This window comes from Festucalex cinctus, chromosome 1 (assembly GCF_051991245.1).
Source record: "Festucalex cinctus isolate MCC-2025b chromosome 1, RoL_Fcin_1.0, whole genome shotgun sequence".
In the NCBI taxonomy this organism is placed as follows: domain Eukaryota; kingdom Metazoa; phylum Chordata; class Actinopteri; order Syngnathiformes; family Syngnathidae; genus Festucalex; species Festucalex cinctus.
The window spans coordinates 47,426,547-47,441,489 of record NC_135411.1 but is presented as its reverse complement, the minus strand read 5'-3'; the positions used below and the strand labels follow the sequence as shown (position 1 = coordinate 47,441,489).

General features: G+C 39.7%; 2 protein-coding genes across 6 annotated transcripts in view; both read left to right on the top strand.

Moving 5' to 3' along the window:
* Nucleotides 1-2,580, top strand: part of xylt2 (xylosyltransferase II) — a 29,561-nt gene extending 26,981 nt beyond the window's left edge. The window contains exons 11-12 of one of the 2 annotated variants that reach the window (XR_013287560.1): nt 763-1,271; nt 1,387-2,580. Coding sequence is in view for 1 of the 2 variants with exons in the window: in XM_077538872.1 (XP_077394998.1) it covers nt 763-1,085 (323 nt within the window). In the remaining variant the exon portion in view is untranslated. Of the gene's footprint in view, nt 1-762 lie in introns of both variants that reach the window. The other variant, XM_077538872.1, reaches the window with a different exon arrangement.
* A 1,127-nt stretch (nt 2,581-3,707) lies between these two features.
* Nucleotides 3,708-14,943, top strand: part of LOC144031550 (ras-related protein Rab-37) — a 46,723-nt gene continuing 35,487 nt past the window's right edge. The window contains exons 1-3 of one of the 4 annotated variants that reach the window (XM_077538849.1): nt 3,708-3,864; nt 5,897-5,950; nt 10,029-10,139. In XM_077538849.1, the coding sequence (XP_077394975.1) occupies nt 10,032-10,139 (108 nt within the window). In that variant the 5' untranslated portion in view covers nt 3,708-3,864; nt 5,897-5,950; nt 10,029-10,031. Of the gene's footprint in view, nt 3,865-5,896; nt 5,951-8,732; nt 9,279-9,507; nt 9,595-10,028; nt 10,140-14,943 lie in introns of those variants that run through there. The other 3 variants (XM_077538840.1, XM_077538823.1, XM_077538831.1) reach the window with 3 other exon arrangements.

The window sequence follows — 14,943 nt, the reverse complement described above, 5'->3', positions numbered from 1 at the left end:
AAGAGCACACCGAAGGTACGTGTTTACTTCCACTTAATCCGCCGGCCGGTGGTTGCGCTAAATAGCATTGTCCTAAAATCTATTTTATTCAAATTATTTTATACTGTCTTGCCCTTGTTTGTGTACTGGAAACGCTGTTCATGTTGTACCCGATTTGGCCACTTAGGGGCATTGTGGTTCCGTGCGTTCTGTACACAGTTATGGTGTAGCAACATAAAAGTTGTTTTTGCAGCGTAGGTAGAGCATATGCCAGTGAGTAATGTTAAGATGCTTCTCTGTATACATTCCTGAAGCGTTTTGTATGAATAGTCATTCTTTTGAGGGATAAAAGTGCCGCGAGTAGCACGCTAATTAGCATAAGTGAGTCAGACTGAAGTAGATCATGACAATTATTTGCTCAGCTATAAAATGAAGCAGAAATCATTGTCAGTCAAATCATTTTGAATCGAAAATTGATTCTGAATCGATTCGCAGACCCAAGAAATTGGAATCGAATTGAATCGGCGCACTGGTTAAGAGACAATGGCCTATACTGCCTATTATCTACTGCGAACTTTTGGTGGAAGGCAGACGACACAAGTGGACTGGTCGCCGGTTAATCTCAGAGCAGCATAGGATTGCACAACCATTCACATTAATGCACATCACTGAGTGGGAATTGAATCCACACCATAGAGTTTGACTGCAATTGATCATTGTAGTACATTTTTGTCATCTGCAAAGAATTCTTGTCATGTCTGTAAACGTGAATGCCTCCCACAGATAAGGACAGTTGGCTGCATGCAGGCCCACCAGGAAATTTGTACCTGGAGCAGAGCTTGCAGCAGTTGAGTTCCATACTGAAGCTGCCACCTCAAGAGCCCGCCATGCTGGAAGCGCAGCGAAATGCCCAGTTGGTGGGCCCGCCCCTTGAAACGTGGGTCGACCGCATTGTGGCGAACTTCTGGGTTTTCGGAGACTCGTGCGCCACGCAGACTTCATCCTGCGCGGCCTTGGTGCCATGCTCCAAAACAACCTGGAGCTCCCTGTCCCCGGACCCCAAATCTGAATTGGGCCCAGTTAAAAGTGACGGGAGAATCAGGTAGCCCCAGTGTGGGACCGACATAAAGGAATCGCACGCCCGTGCCGGAGGCTGCAAGCAGCAATGAGAGCTCCAGGAGAAGTCTGTGCGTGCGCGTGGGAAGTTTGGCTCAAAGCGAAAGGCCACAAAAACAGCACGACATCTTGCACTGGAGAGTCACAGCATTCTCAGTAGAAAAGACTTGCGAGAGGTGAATGCTGGAAATTTGCACATTGACGACTGCCAGCCCAGAGACTTTTCTTGGTTTGCAGGATGATATGAATGCCTGATACTTTTTTTTTCTTCTTTCTTTTTCTGAATGACAGTTATGGGAGTGTGAACCATCACCCTTCCCAAATGGTCAGTTTGTCTCTACTTCCAGTCAGGATGCAGTTTGAAGTCAGCCACAGTCTCCTTGCCGTGTTTTGTTCTCATCTCAAGACAGAACAAAACTTTGTGAATCACGTTCTTATTTTCAAGCATTTTCTATTGAAGACATGGAACAGCTAAAGTGCACTATACTGTTAGATAACATTACAGGACAGTCTTTTGATAACATTGTGACGACGACAAGCTGAAAAATGTCAGTTGTTTATTTGTAATCGTGGGTCACTCGCGACATAGTTATTGGTTAATTGTATGCTTCACCCAAAATTCGTTTTACACATGTAGACATGCTCTAAATTTTCCAAAGACATTTGGTATAAGTGGCAATAGCTTCTTTGTGGTCCCAGACAGTGTCTGGAAGTTTCATTCGATATCCCTATGCACTTAAAACGTGTGTTAATTTGTTCTCTAACCACTGCTTGCAAAGGCACTTGGTTCTAAATTTGAAGCCAATGTAGAAGGGAAATTCTGAATTCATGTTACATTTCATGTCGCCTGTGTATTAGTGTAGATTTGTTTTTTATGTGCATGGGTCTGCTCTCTACTCAAAGGAGAACCACTTCAATTCCTTTGACCAGAAATAGTAAACACTGTATGTTTTTATTTTTGTTTTTTAAAAGACTTATTTTGAGATAAATCAAAGCTGCCTTTACTTAGCTAAGATGACTTGTTTACTGCAGGGTTAAAAGGTTTCCATGATGTGCAATTTCTGCCTGCACAGTCTGCATCTTAGTTTGCCGTTTTAACACATTTAATGTGATCTTTTTTTTTTTTATGTTCTTAAAAATGTGTATATATATATTTTTTTTTTTCAAGTGACCTTGTATACATTGCACAGTACACTTGCTTCAATGAAGCCCCATGTCTGTAAAAAGAGAACTGCAGATGTTATTTTTATACTGTGTATTGTTTGACAACATTTGTGTCCAGTCCATACGTCTTTGAAATGTAAAGTAGCATCAGTTTAGTGGTCTTCTTGCATTTTATTTCCTGATCGGTGATGGAGGGGTTGAGTTTTCCGTCCTTGCTGCTGTGGTAACCTAAGGAGGTCTGGGGTGGCCTCGTGTGTACTGTACATTGTGCCAGGTCTCCAACAAGAACATTGACGTGAATAAAATGGACACGGATATCAAGTCTTGGGCTTCCCTGTTTTGTAAAACCTGCTCAGATGTTTTTGCCCTCCAGGGTGCTGCAGACTTTGTCACTTCCTTGTTTTAAGAAAATGAGGTGAGCAACAATATGCATCTCTATGGAGTACAATGAGGAATGGATGAGATAAAACTGAGTAAAATGAGGTGAAAATGTTTTACTTGAGGTTTGACACCTACATTCAACATCCTCCACTTTAATGATGCATAATTGTTTTAAACCAATTCAAAACATTTTCCAACATTGGCATCTGTGACATTTACCAATGAGCAGCAGTAAAGGATATTAATTATGAAAAACATTATGCAGCAAAATAGAAGAATTCCACCAAAACAACTTGGACTGCGTTTTCCTGTTAGCTTAGTCACCAGTGCTAAATACTTAATAATATGAATTGGGATATTATGTAACAATATAACCAAGTGAATGTGTTCATCTGCTGCATTCATTAGGACTGTTATTATGAGAGTCATTATGTCGCTCTTAATTAAATGACCCAAACAATTAAGAATAGATTGCAGGCTCCGAGAAGATTTATGTTGCCGTGGAAACGTCCAGCACCGAAGCTGCTGAGAATGCAGAATAAAGCCAAACTGTGCATAGAATCATCTTTTCCCCCAAAGGCTTCCTTGTGGTTAAACGCTACCTGTTTTCCAAGGAGAGATTGTAATGCCAATATATATATATATATATTAAAGGAAGCATTAATTAGTAAAAAAAATTTGCCCGTGGTCACAAGACATTCACAGGGCAGTACATCGAACAAAGCTCTTAATTGCGAGATACATTCAACTATTGATACTTTATACATTACAAATTTAAACGTCACGAATGTCATATTGTTTCAATCAAAGTGTTCTTGGAAAAGTGCCTCAAAAGTCGAACACATTTTGGAGTTTTAATCATGTTTGATGCTCACGTTTTTTTATTATTATTATTATTATTATTATTTATTATTATTATTATTATTATTATTATTATTATTATTATTATTATTATTATTATTATTATTGTTAAAAATAAACAAAAATAAAATAGTGGGCCACGCCAAGAAGGAAAAAGGGCTACATAGCCACACAAAAACGAAGAAGCGCCACCCTACCGATTGTTAGAACGTCAAGAGGAAGTTTGCACTGCTGTAGTGATGACCTGAAATGGAACTTTAGCGAGAAATGGGAAAGTGCCTCACTGCTCCGTACAAATTGAGCAATATGAATGACATAACTAGCATTTAGCTATAAACGAGTTAGCCAATGACCTGCAAATTTGTGAGTAGTTTTACTTCACTTTATACACTGGACTGGTTAACTTTTTTTTTTTGTATGACACTTAAAGCCGAAGTCTTTTGTTTATAAGAATGTTCTATGCACTTCCGCAAGTACTTAACACGCCATTGTGATTAATTTTGTGGACTATGATGAATTAATCAGAAGAATCCAACCGTTTTTAATCGATATCAGTCGACGGCCATTTTGCCACTTGCTTATGGACTGAAAATGACATCACATTTGACCAAACTCAGAAAACATGTGAGCCGTAATTGGTTGTTAGCAACTTAGCTCTGAGCTTGAGTGAGTTAAGTGGAGCAATAGTGATGCCATTTTCAGTGGACAGCAAATGGCTAAAATGGCTGGCCCCTGAGATGGAGAAAAACTGGTGATTTTTGCTGCTTAATTTGCAGCCCACAACAAATACTAATCACAATGTTGTTTTACACCAACATTTTATTGTCAAAAAAATTCTTGTGCTCATTGCTTGCAGATTAGTTTGTGTCTGTCAAGGGAAGGCTTTTATGAAGCATCACCTTACAAACAAGGTTATTTTAGTTAACTAAAACTAATGAAAAAACAAACAAAAATTCAAAAAAATTCGTTAATGAAATAAAGTAAAGAAATAGAAAAGCACCTTCAGATGCCGTCGCTCCCACGGTGTTTTTTAATTACGCACAAGTAATACATCCATCCATTTTCTTGACCGTTTATTCCTCACAAGGGTCGCGGAGGGTGCTGGAGCCTATCTCAGCTGGCTCTGGGCAGTAGGTGGGCTACACCCTGGACTGGTTGCCAGCCAATCGCAGGGCACACAGAGACAAACAACCATCCACACTCACAATTAACCTGCCATGCACGTATTTGGAATGTGAGAGGAGACCGGAGTACCCGGAGAAGACCCACGCAGGCACGAGGAGAACATGCAAACTCCACCCAGGAAGTGCCGGAGCCTGGACTCGAACCCGAGTCCTCAGAACTGGGAGGCGGACGTGCTAACCAGTCAACCACCACAAGTAATATACTTTTTTTATTTTTTTTTTTATTTTTTATTTTTTAACTAACCAAAACTAATAGTGAAACTAAAATGAGCATTTATTAAATAACTAAAAATAAAAACTAACAAAACCACCCAGAAAACTAATAAAAAACAAACAAAGGGAGGACTAAGTTTTTAACTTCTTCCTACTCCCTTTTGAACATGTAAACTGTGATTGATTGATGATTTTATTGGGGTTTTCTTTTCTTTCTAATTTCTCTTTTTCTGCTGTTTGCTTGTTTATATGTTCAATAAATCAAATCAAAAATCAAATCAAATCAAATACTCAAAACGAAATAAAAACTAACTAATATGAAAAGTTCCAAAACTACAATAACCCTGCTTACGACAGGTGTCAAACATATGACCTGCAATGCAAAACCGGCCCGTCGATGGATCCAATCTGTCCTATGTGAACAGAACACAAACGGCATTTTTTTTTTCCAACAAAATTGACTGTTGCTACTTTTATTGTCCACTGGGTGGCACATTGACAACCACTTAAATGACTGTGAAATTTGTCTGTTACCCAGGATTTGATGTAAAGGTTTTGCCCTCATTTTTGTTAAGAACGTTCAGATTACTGTGCGATTAAATAATAATGAATTAATGTACTTGCACTGCGATTGGCTGGCAACCATTCCAGGGTGTACCCCGCCTACTGCCCAAAGCTAGCTCAGATAGGCTCTAGCACCCCCCGCGACCCTTGTGAGGAATAAGCGGTCAAGAAAATGGATGGATGGATGGATGGATGGATGTACTTGCAATTATTTGAATTAAAATGAGATTGACAAACCTGCCTTACAACCTATTATTTGTTCCACAAAAATGACTTAACAATATGCACGTGTAATCTGCATAGAGCCTTTCGAATCAGTAGTAGTATATATATTTTATTTTATTTATTTTTTTGTTATGGAAACACATGCCCCACCACTGGTGTTATTTTTAATTTATTTTAATTTTTTTTTTTTTTTTTAATTTTAATGCCAGGAGAAGGCCTGAGGAGGAGAAGAAGGAGGTGCTGATAAATGTCAGGAAAGAGAGGTGAGCATCTGCTGCCAAATAGCTCCAGGCGCAATGAAACCATAACCATGGCGACCATACTGATTGTTGCCTGCATCTTGCAACGCGCTGTCAAACACTCCACCTGCACAATCCAAGACAGACGAGTGCTGTTTAAAATATGCTAATTGTTGTAGATGTGGTTGTCAAAGAGAGCTTGAAAAATGTTGAAATATGATTTTTAGTTTTTTAATGATTATATTTCAGCAAACGCTTGTAGTGGTTGACAGCGGCATGCAGGGCAATTTTATGTCTGGGTCCTCCACCAGCACCTCCGTGGGCATCGGTTTCACAGTGAGTGAACACTTCCTGTCATGCACCCACTCACCAAGAGTTTGTTTTGCAAGATCAACCCCCCCACCCTCACACAAGCTGCTGCCTTCATCTGAGTGATGAGAAGGACACGGCATCACGGTGGGCTGTTTGTACTCAGTTGTCACATAACAGAAGACTGTTTTTGTTTTTAATTCACTGTGGAGTACTTGAACCTCTTAATACAGAATAGTGTAGTCGTGGGAAGAAGCTTCATCTTCTCCCTGCATTCATTACGATCCTCAACATCCTGTGAGGGTTTTCTTGACGGAATGTTGGTTATTAAGGATAATTATGCTCCTGTCACGATGCCGTGATTGTGATGAAGGCTGTAACGTTGAACAGCGGAGGCCGTCTGTTTGCTTCTGGGTGTTGGCTCCAGTGGCGTTTTGAAACAAGGACGATATTATGCTTTGTGACGTTGGAGGAGGAGGAGGGGCAGACGAGAGGCACGGCTCAGTGTAGTGGATGATGTGGCACTTGGCTTCATGTCGCTGCGTTTATAGAGCAGCTTGGTGGAGTGTGACAATGTCAAGAAATTGCCTTTGCCATTCAGATTAGCTTGAAGGTGCTTGATGCGTTATCACCAGTTGCACTGTGGATCACCATGAATTCAATTGGACCTGTTGATGTGTCTTGTAATATTTGTGTAAGGGTATGAAATCTAATAAGTCGCAAATCAAAAGATGCAACAAAAGTGCCTTAACATTAAAGTAATACTCTAGTGAAGACAGTTTTTTTAATGTGACTGTGACCATATGCTGACATTTTGCTGCCTAAATATTTGTCAGCTTTGACATTTAAAGATCAAGGTCCTTTCTTCATGCTGACTCACATTTGGTGGCATATCGCACAAAATATTAACAGTCAACGTTGTCCAAGATGTTTGTCTTATATGATAAAACATGTTATCAGCATTTAAATGTGATAGTAAAATGTCAGAGGGTTTATTTTTAGTCTACTCTGCTTCATGTCGATGCTTATTTTGAGGAAAGATAGCTTTATCGTCCGCTGAAGATGAAAATTGCAAAGTCTGGAAAAAAATAACTATAACTTCATAACTATACTGTAGTCTACTGCAAATTCAAAGCAGTGAGGGAGTGGTGCATCAACTTGAATGTGACATAAAACGTTTAAAAAAAAAAGAAAAAAAAAGAATAAAATAAAATCAATAAAACCTCTACAACGATTTTACTGTTGCATTTCTAATGCTGATAACAACATTACACCTTCCACTATAGGGGACTGGCATGGTATGATCAAATTAGTGAGTGATGAATTCACTCAAGCACCATTTATGTTCAGCCTGGGAATGGAGGGATAAAACATGGATACATCAAAGTCAGAAGGTAAGCAGAGCTGCACTGTGTTTTGTTGGATGCCCAGATTAGCATTAGCTCACAATGTTAGCTTCTTATAAGTAGATGTTGGTACTTCTTGTTGATCGTCTCAGTTCATGTGGAATGAAACCATCCGCCATCCGTGTTACCAATTTGTTTTCAAAAGATACTCCGAAGGGCCTATTTGGTGACTTGAAATTTATTGTTTTGATTAGTTTGTTTATCATCACGTTTTTAATCGTAAACTTTAGGGATGGGCGAGTTGGCCGATACCTCATTAATACTTCATAGTATTCGTGATGTTGGTTGCCCTCTTGTGGCCATTTTATGAACTTTTTAAAACTGATTGTTGAACTATTTAAATGTATCAAGTAAATGTAGCAGCTTACAATGCACATTTGCAGCCAGATAGACTGGCCCTGTGTTTTTCTGAGTATGACAGCTCTTTTGTTGTTGTTGTTGTTGTTATGACGAATTGGTCAATTTACCTTTTGAGTCGCTTTTCAAAAGTTACTAAATGCGTACCAACGAAATTTAAAAGTGGTTCAATGTGTTGCTAGGTGCTTTGAGGTGCGGGTGGTGGTTGGTGGCGTGCTGGGGTGGTCTGAAAAGCAACAAAAGTGCTAAATTGGAATCAATGAACACCATGCAAACAAAATGTTTCTTATTACGAACGCGAGGGGGAGCCAAATACTGCAGGAAAATGCTTGCACATTTAATTGTTAAATAGACTCTGCTGAAACGATCTGACACGTTTGACATGTTAATTATGCAAACGAGTTTTGTTTTTTTGTTTTTTTGTAAATAGAATCGTCTGTTCACGACAAGAGCAAATCTTAGTGAATGGTTGTTTGTTAAGAAGATGAGGAGAGGGGCAAATCAATTAGACCAGAAATAACCGACGGGCGATTAGAACAGTGACCGCGTCATTGTGGTCATGAATGAAACGTTAGGGGCGTTCAAATGAGCTAAGTAAAAATAAAAACAGGCTACTTATGCTCAATGGACAACACCTGTGGCACGGATGAGTCAGCTTTCGTCTCATCTGACCCCTGCAGCTGTTTTGTGTAGAATATAAACCTGGGGGGCTGGACCAAATGATGTTTCACTCATGAAAACACACGCGTGTGCGCGCACACACTCACACACAGTAGACGGTGCCGCCGTGCACACTTCGTCAATTCATATCGTCTGTCCACGCCAGGATGCAAAGCAGAGAAATGTTTCCGGCTGGGTGTCATTTTCTGCTCTCTTGACTGCTGGATGCTTCTAAATCGGCCCAATTCGCGTTTTTTTTATTTACATTTTTTCATAAACGCTGAAGGTTGAGCTTTTTTCCATTTTTTTTTTTAAATCTCCCGTGGTGATCATTTTTTTGTGACCGCACAGCATGCGATCAAAAGGGCAGGAGACTACCGGAGACACAGACTGAGATCTACAGCCTACATACACGCATATCCGCACACACAACACTGTGTGCGTCCTGACTGGACTACATCTTGGACTAGAGTGTCTTTGGCTCCGTGAACGCATCGTTTGCAATCGCGATGTCCACCAGGAAGTCATCGTTGACGCAAAAGCAGTCTAAAAACGGGACGTCCAAATATGTGCTGGAGCGATGCGCTTCTATTAACGAGTATTATGATATTGCCTTCAAGGTGTGTATTTGCCTTGTGTCATTTAGGTATTTCCCCCCCTAGATGTATTACAGTAGTATAGTGTACTAGTGTCGTGTTTTAGTGCAGACCCAAAGTTTTAATTGTCATTTAAGTCAGTTTGAGACTGTAAAGCTTCCCTTTGTCCACATGTGCTGACGCAAATATTTGTTGAGGGTGTACTTGTGGCACCCCTCCCATTCCCAAAAGCATTAAAGGCACACCTGTTACTGTCAAGATGCTCACACAATGGACGAGTTTAATTGAATCAGCACTTGCAATGACTGCAGGGCACTTCATTTGGCACACATGGACAAAGGTTAGTTGGCATTAGCAATGTGTATATAGTCGCAACTGCAGTGCATCATGAGAAATGGTAAATAAGGTATTTTCAATATGTTGAAAAAGTATGATTTAATGCAGCAGTTCAACTGCAACTATATTTGCAAAATTAATAGTTCTCTGTCAATGAAAACTAAGCATTAGCTCTTGTATTGACTGTAAACATCCAATCCACTTGCCAGCGTCACATGTTGGTGGCATCTCGGTGCCGTATTTATGTTCATCATATTTTCAAAGAAGCTCATCCTAGAGTTGTGCAATGTGTGTTCTATTGGGAAATATTCCCACTCAGCGTGATTCATGTAACAGTCGGTATTTCCGTCACGGATGAATTGCAATTGTTATCAAAAGCATTGTTGCGTTTATGCCCCATTTCCCTCCCTGTGCTGACGTTTTTGTTCCGCTTGATAGGTGATGCTGTTGGGAGACTCATCGGTGGGAAAGACGTGCATCTTGCTGCGATTTAAAGACGGGGCGTTTGTGGGAGGCAACTTCATCGCCACCGTTGGAATAGACTTTAGAGTGAGTGTGATCCTGTTGAAAAACATCTACTTTTTCTGTCACATTTATCATTTGTCTTCCATTCCTGTTACTGAGAACTGCAAAGCAAAATAGTGAGCCACTCCTGAGTGTGCCAATTATCACCTCGCTTCCATCAACGTGTGACGATAACGCCGAATGTACAAATCCTGTCAGCAGGCAGCCAGTGGAGTTCGCAGCCCACTTGTGCTGCGAGGAGCCACCGGCTGCTCCTTACGTAGGCGAGCGCCCACATCCTCGGCTACTTCGCTCTGTACTGCTCCTAACTCATCCTATCACTTGACCTCTGAGCATCCTTCCTCGATTACCTTTTTTTCCCCTAACCTGTATTAGCCAGTGTTTATCTTTATCAGTGGTAGACTGATAATCGGCCAGGCGCTGATATTGGGCATTTTAACGAATATCAGTATTGGCCTTTTTTTTAAATCTGATGGACGATAAAAGGTCAATCTAAAACCATTTTAAACTCGAGGAACTATTTGCCGGTATTTAGATTTTCAGTTGACTTTATAAGAGGTGCTGCTGACCCTGGGAACTTTTAGTTTTTGGTCGACATTAAACTAATGTAATGTGAAAATTTACAATTTCAGGTATTTTAAAATTTTGGTAGTATTGTCTAAGATTAAAAAAAATATATATATATATATTTTGAAAAGTCTCACAAAAATTGGTAAACAAACTTGCTTTGAGATTACAATAAAGTAAAGATTGGCATTTGTATTTATTTTATTTTTTTTAATCCAATATCCCCCCCCCCCCCCCTTTTTTTTTTTTTTTTTTTTTTTTTAACTGAAAATGAATACAAATATCGGTTATCAGCCTCCTTGACAACTAATATTTGACATCGGCCCTGAATAAACCATATTGGTCTATCTTTTACACACAAAGCACATCACCAAATAAAAATATGACCAAAAGCACACCGTGAACTAATGATGATCAGTGCATCACTCAAAAAACGATTGGGTCTAAAATAACTCAAATTCGGTCAAAAATGGACCAACCCAACTTTCTGAGTAGTTAAATTAACTGTTTGACCGCCAAAAACATTTTAATAACGATGAGTAAAATCACGATGTATGCCGCCATAAACGTTAAATGACGTCAACTACGTTTTTTTTTTTTTTTTTTTTTTTTTTTTTTTTTAAATCAATGAGACAATTTCAAACAATTTACGAGAATGAACATCTAAGTGCAGCGCTGCCTGGTCAATGGGTTGTGGAATCAAAAACAGCCACTAACTATAGCCAGCAGATGGCAGAATTGTATCTTTTTTCATATGTAGCAAGTTACAATGAAACATGACTGATAAGATGAAATAGAAAGTTTTCAAGAATGACATGAATGATCAAAGCCGTTGTCACATTAAACCTAATTCACAGAGCACACATTATTAGGGCCCGAGCAGCGACCGCTGCGAGGTCCCTATTGTTCCTGAAGGAATTCTTATTATTATTAGGGCCCGAGCAGCGGCGGCGGCGGTGCCGCTGCGAGGCCCTATTGTTTTTGTAGGAATTCTTATTATTATTATTATTATTATTATTATTATTATTATTATTCTTCTCCGCAAACAATCGCATTTTTGAGACGCTAAACGTGAACGAAAACTCACCAAACTTTACACGCACATCAGGCCTGGCGAAAAATTTGATATTTTAAAGTCGCCATACATGATAACAGAAAAATGGCTCCATAGCGCCACCTACATAGGTTAAACGGATCCCTGTCCCGCTACGATTGTCCTATGGCGACGAAAATTGTGTGGCACCCGTAGCACATCCAGATGAACAAAAACCTCTTTGATGTGTGTACCCTAAAATAGACAGAAAGTGAGGTATGATCATCTGAATGTCCAATTTTGGCCCAGTTTTGCACATTTACAGGGGTCATACTTTTGCCCGCTTCTCCTACACGGTTAACCCGATTGACTTCAAACTTGGGATGGACCATCTCAACACCTGGGACAACATCATTGTAAAAAATCTAAAGTTTTTGATATACTATATGACGGCGGCGACGCATCAAATTTAGAGTTTAAAAATTCTTACTTCACGAAGCATTGCCGGTTGTACGTTTAATGTAGAGGTACGAAAATTTGTACACATATGTAAAAGGCTATGACCTACAAAAAACTCTTTTTGAACCATATGCTAAACCTCACAGGAAGTCCGCCATTTTGATTTATTTTGGAACGTGTTGCCATTTTTTTGGCCATTTCATTGGGGTCTTATTTTAACGAACTCCTCCTACAGTGTTTATCCGATCATCTTCAAACTTGGTGTGATTCATCTTAAGATGTTGAAGATGAAAAGATATTGAAACCTTTGTATTTCGTCGCACGCTGTTGTCATGGCATGCACTGTTTGCAAAGGAAAAAAAATATCCTTAAAGAAGCATTCCCATTTGTACGAAGCAGCGAGAGCTACGAAAATTTGTAGACATATGTAACAGCCCAAGATGTACAAAAAAGTCTCTTGGTGCCCTGTGCTAAACCCAACAGGAAGTCCCCCAGGGGCCGGGCATCACATTTTGAGCTAAAAAACTCCTCTTTAACAAAGCATACCCGGCTGTACGTTTCACCTAGAGTTACCAAAATTTGTAGAGGTATATAACAGCCCTCGAGGTACAAAAAACTCTTTTTGAACCATATGCTAAACCTAACAGGACGTCCGCCATTTTGATTTACTTTGGAATGTGTTGCCATTTTTTGGGCCATTTCGTAGGGGTCTTATTTTAACGAACTCCTCCTACAGAGTTTATCCGATCATCTTCAAACTTGGTGTGACTCATCTTAAGATGTTGAGGATGAAAAGTTATTGAAAGCTCTTTATTTCGTCGCACGCTGTTGTCGTGGCATGCACTTTTTGCAAAGGAAAAAAATCCTTCTTAATGAAGCATTCCCAGTTGTACGAAGTAGCTAGAGCTACAAAAATTTGTAGACATATGTAACAGCCCACAATGTACAAAAAAGTCTCTTGGTGCCATGTGCTAAACCCAACAGGAAGTCCCCCAGGGGCCGGGCATCACATTTTGAGCTAGAAAACTCCTCTTTAACGAAGCATTCCCGGTTGTACGTTTCACCTAGCGCGATGATAATTTGCAGGCATACATAAGAGCCTACGATGTACAAAAAAGTCTCTTGGAACCATGTGCTAAACCAAACAGGAAGTCCGCCATTTTGATTTACGATGGGATTTGTTGCCATTTTTTGTGGCCTTTTTCAGGGGTCATATTTTAACGAACTCCTCGTACAAAGTTCATCCGACCGTCTTCAAACTTGGTGTCTTTCATCGTAAGATGTTTAAGATGCAAAGTTATCGCAAGTTTTATTTTGTCGCACGCTGCTGCTATAGCGATGCATTGTTTGCCAAGTAAAGTGCTGCTTTGTTTTTTTATCTATACATGTGTGAAAACTCATGAAACTTTGCAAACACATCAGACTTGTCATGAACATGAATTTTTAGAGATTTATTGTGCAATTTGCAATAAATAGCGCCCTCTAGACATTTTTATGAAGTATTTCCGATTGTATGATTCTGCTAGATTTGTGAAAATTAGGACAGACCCCTATCAGCAGAATACCTACAAAAAAGTATTATGTAGCCATTTGCCAAACCAAAGAGGAAGTCCGCTATTTTGATTTTATTTTGGGAATTATACATCATTTTTGGCCTCTTTCATTAAACTTTGCACAAACAAGGCATGGAAAAAACTAACATTTTAAATGGTCCTTGTTCCATGTAACAGTACCCCAACGTGCCAGTACCCTGACGTGCAAGTAACCCAACGTTGTGCTCAATAGCGCCCTCTATGCATTTTTATGGAGCATTTCCAATTGTATGATTCAAGCGATACACAACTAAAGATGACTTGACCTAGATTTGTGAAAACTGGGAGGCATACCTATTAGCTTAAGACCTACAAAAAGTATTCTGTAGCCGTATGCTAAACCTAAAAGGAAGTCCGCCATTTTGAATTTATTTTGGGAATTGCACACCATCTTTGGCCTTTTGCACTCACAAAGCTTGTCAAAAACATTTTAGATGGTCCTTGTCCGATTTGACAGTACCCCAACGTGCCAGTACCCCGACGTGCAAGTACCCCAACGTGGCCCAGGTTGCGAGGGCCCTTTATAGCTGCTCGCAGCTCTAGTTATTATTATTATTATTATTATTATTATTATTATTATTAGGGCCCGAGCAGCGACCGCTGCGAGGTCCCTATTGTTTTTCAAGGAATTCTTATTATTCTTCTTTTTATTTTTTGTTATTATTCTTTTCCGCAAACAATCACATTTTTGAGACACTAAACGTGAACGAAAACTCACCAAACTTTACACACACGTCAGGCCTGGCGAAAAATTTGATATTTTAAAGTCGCCATAGGTGATAACAGAAAAATGGCTCCATAGCGCCACCTACATAGGTTAAACAGATCCCTGGCCCGCTACGATTGTCCGACGGCTATGAAAATTGTGTGGCACCTGTAGCACATCCAGATGAACAAAAACCTCTTTGATGTGTGTACCCTAAAATAGACAGGAAGTGAAATATGAGTATTTAAATGTCCAATTTTGGCCAATTTTTGCACATTTACAGGGGTCATACTTTTGCCTGCTTCTCCTACACGGTTAATCCAATTGACTTCAAACTTGGGATGTACCATCTCAAGACCTGGGACAACACCATGGTAAAAAATCTAAAGTTTTCGACATACTATATGACGGCGGTGGGGCATCAAATTTAGAGTTTCAAAACTCTTACTAAACGTAGTATTGCCGGTTGTA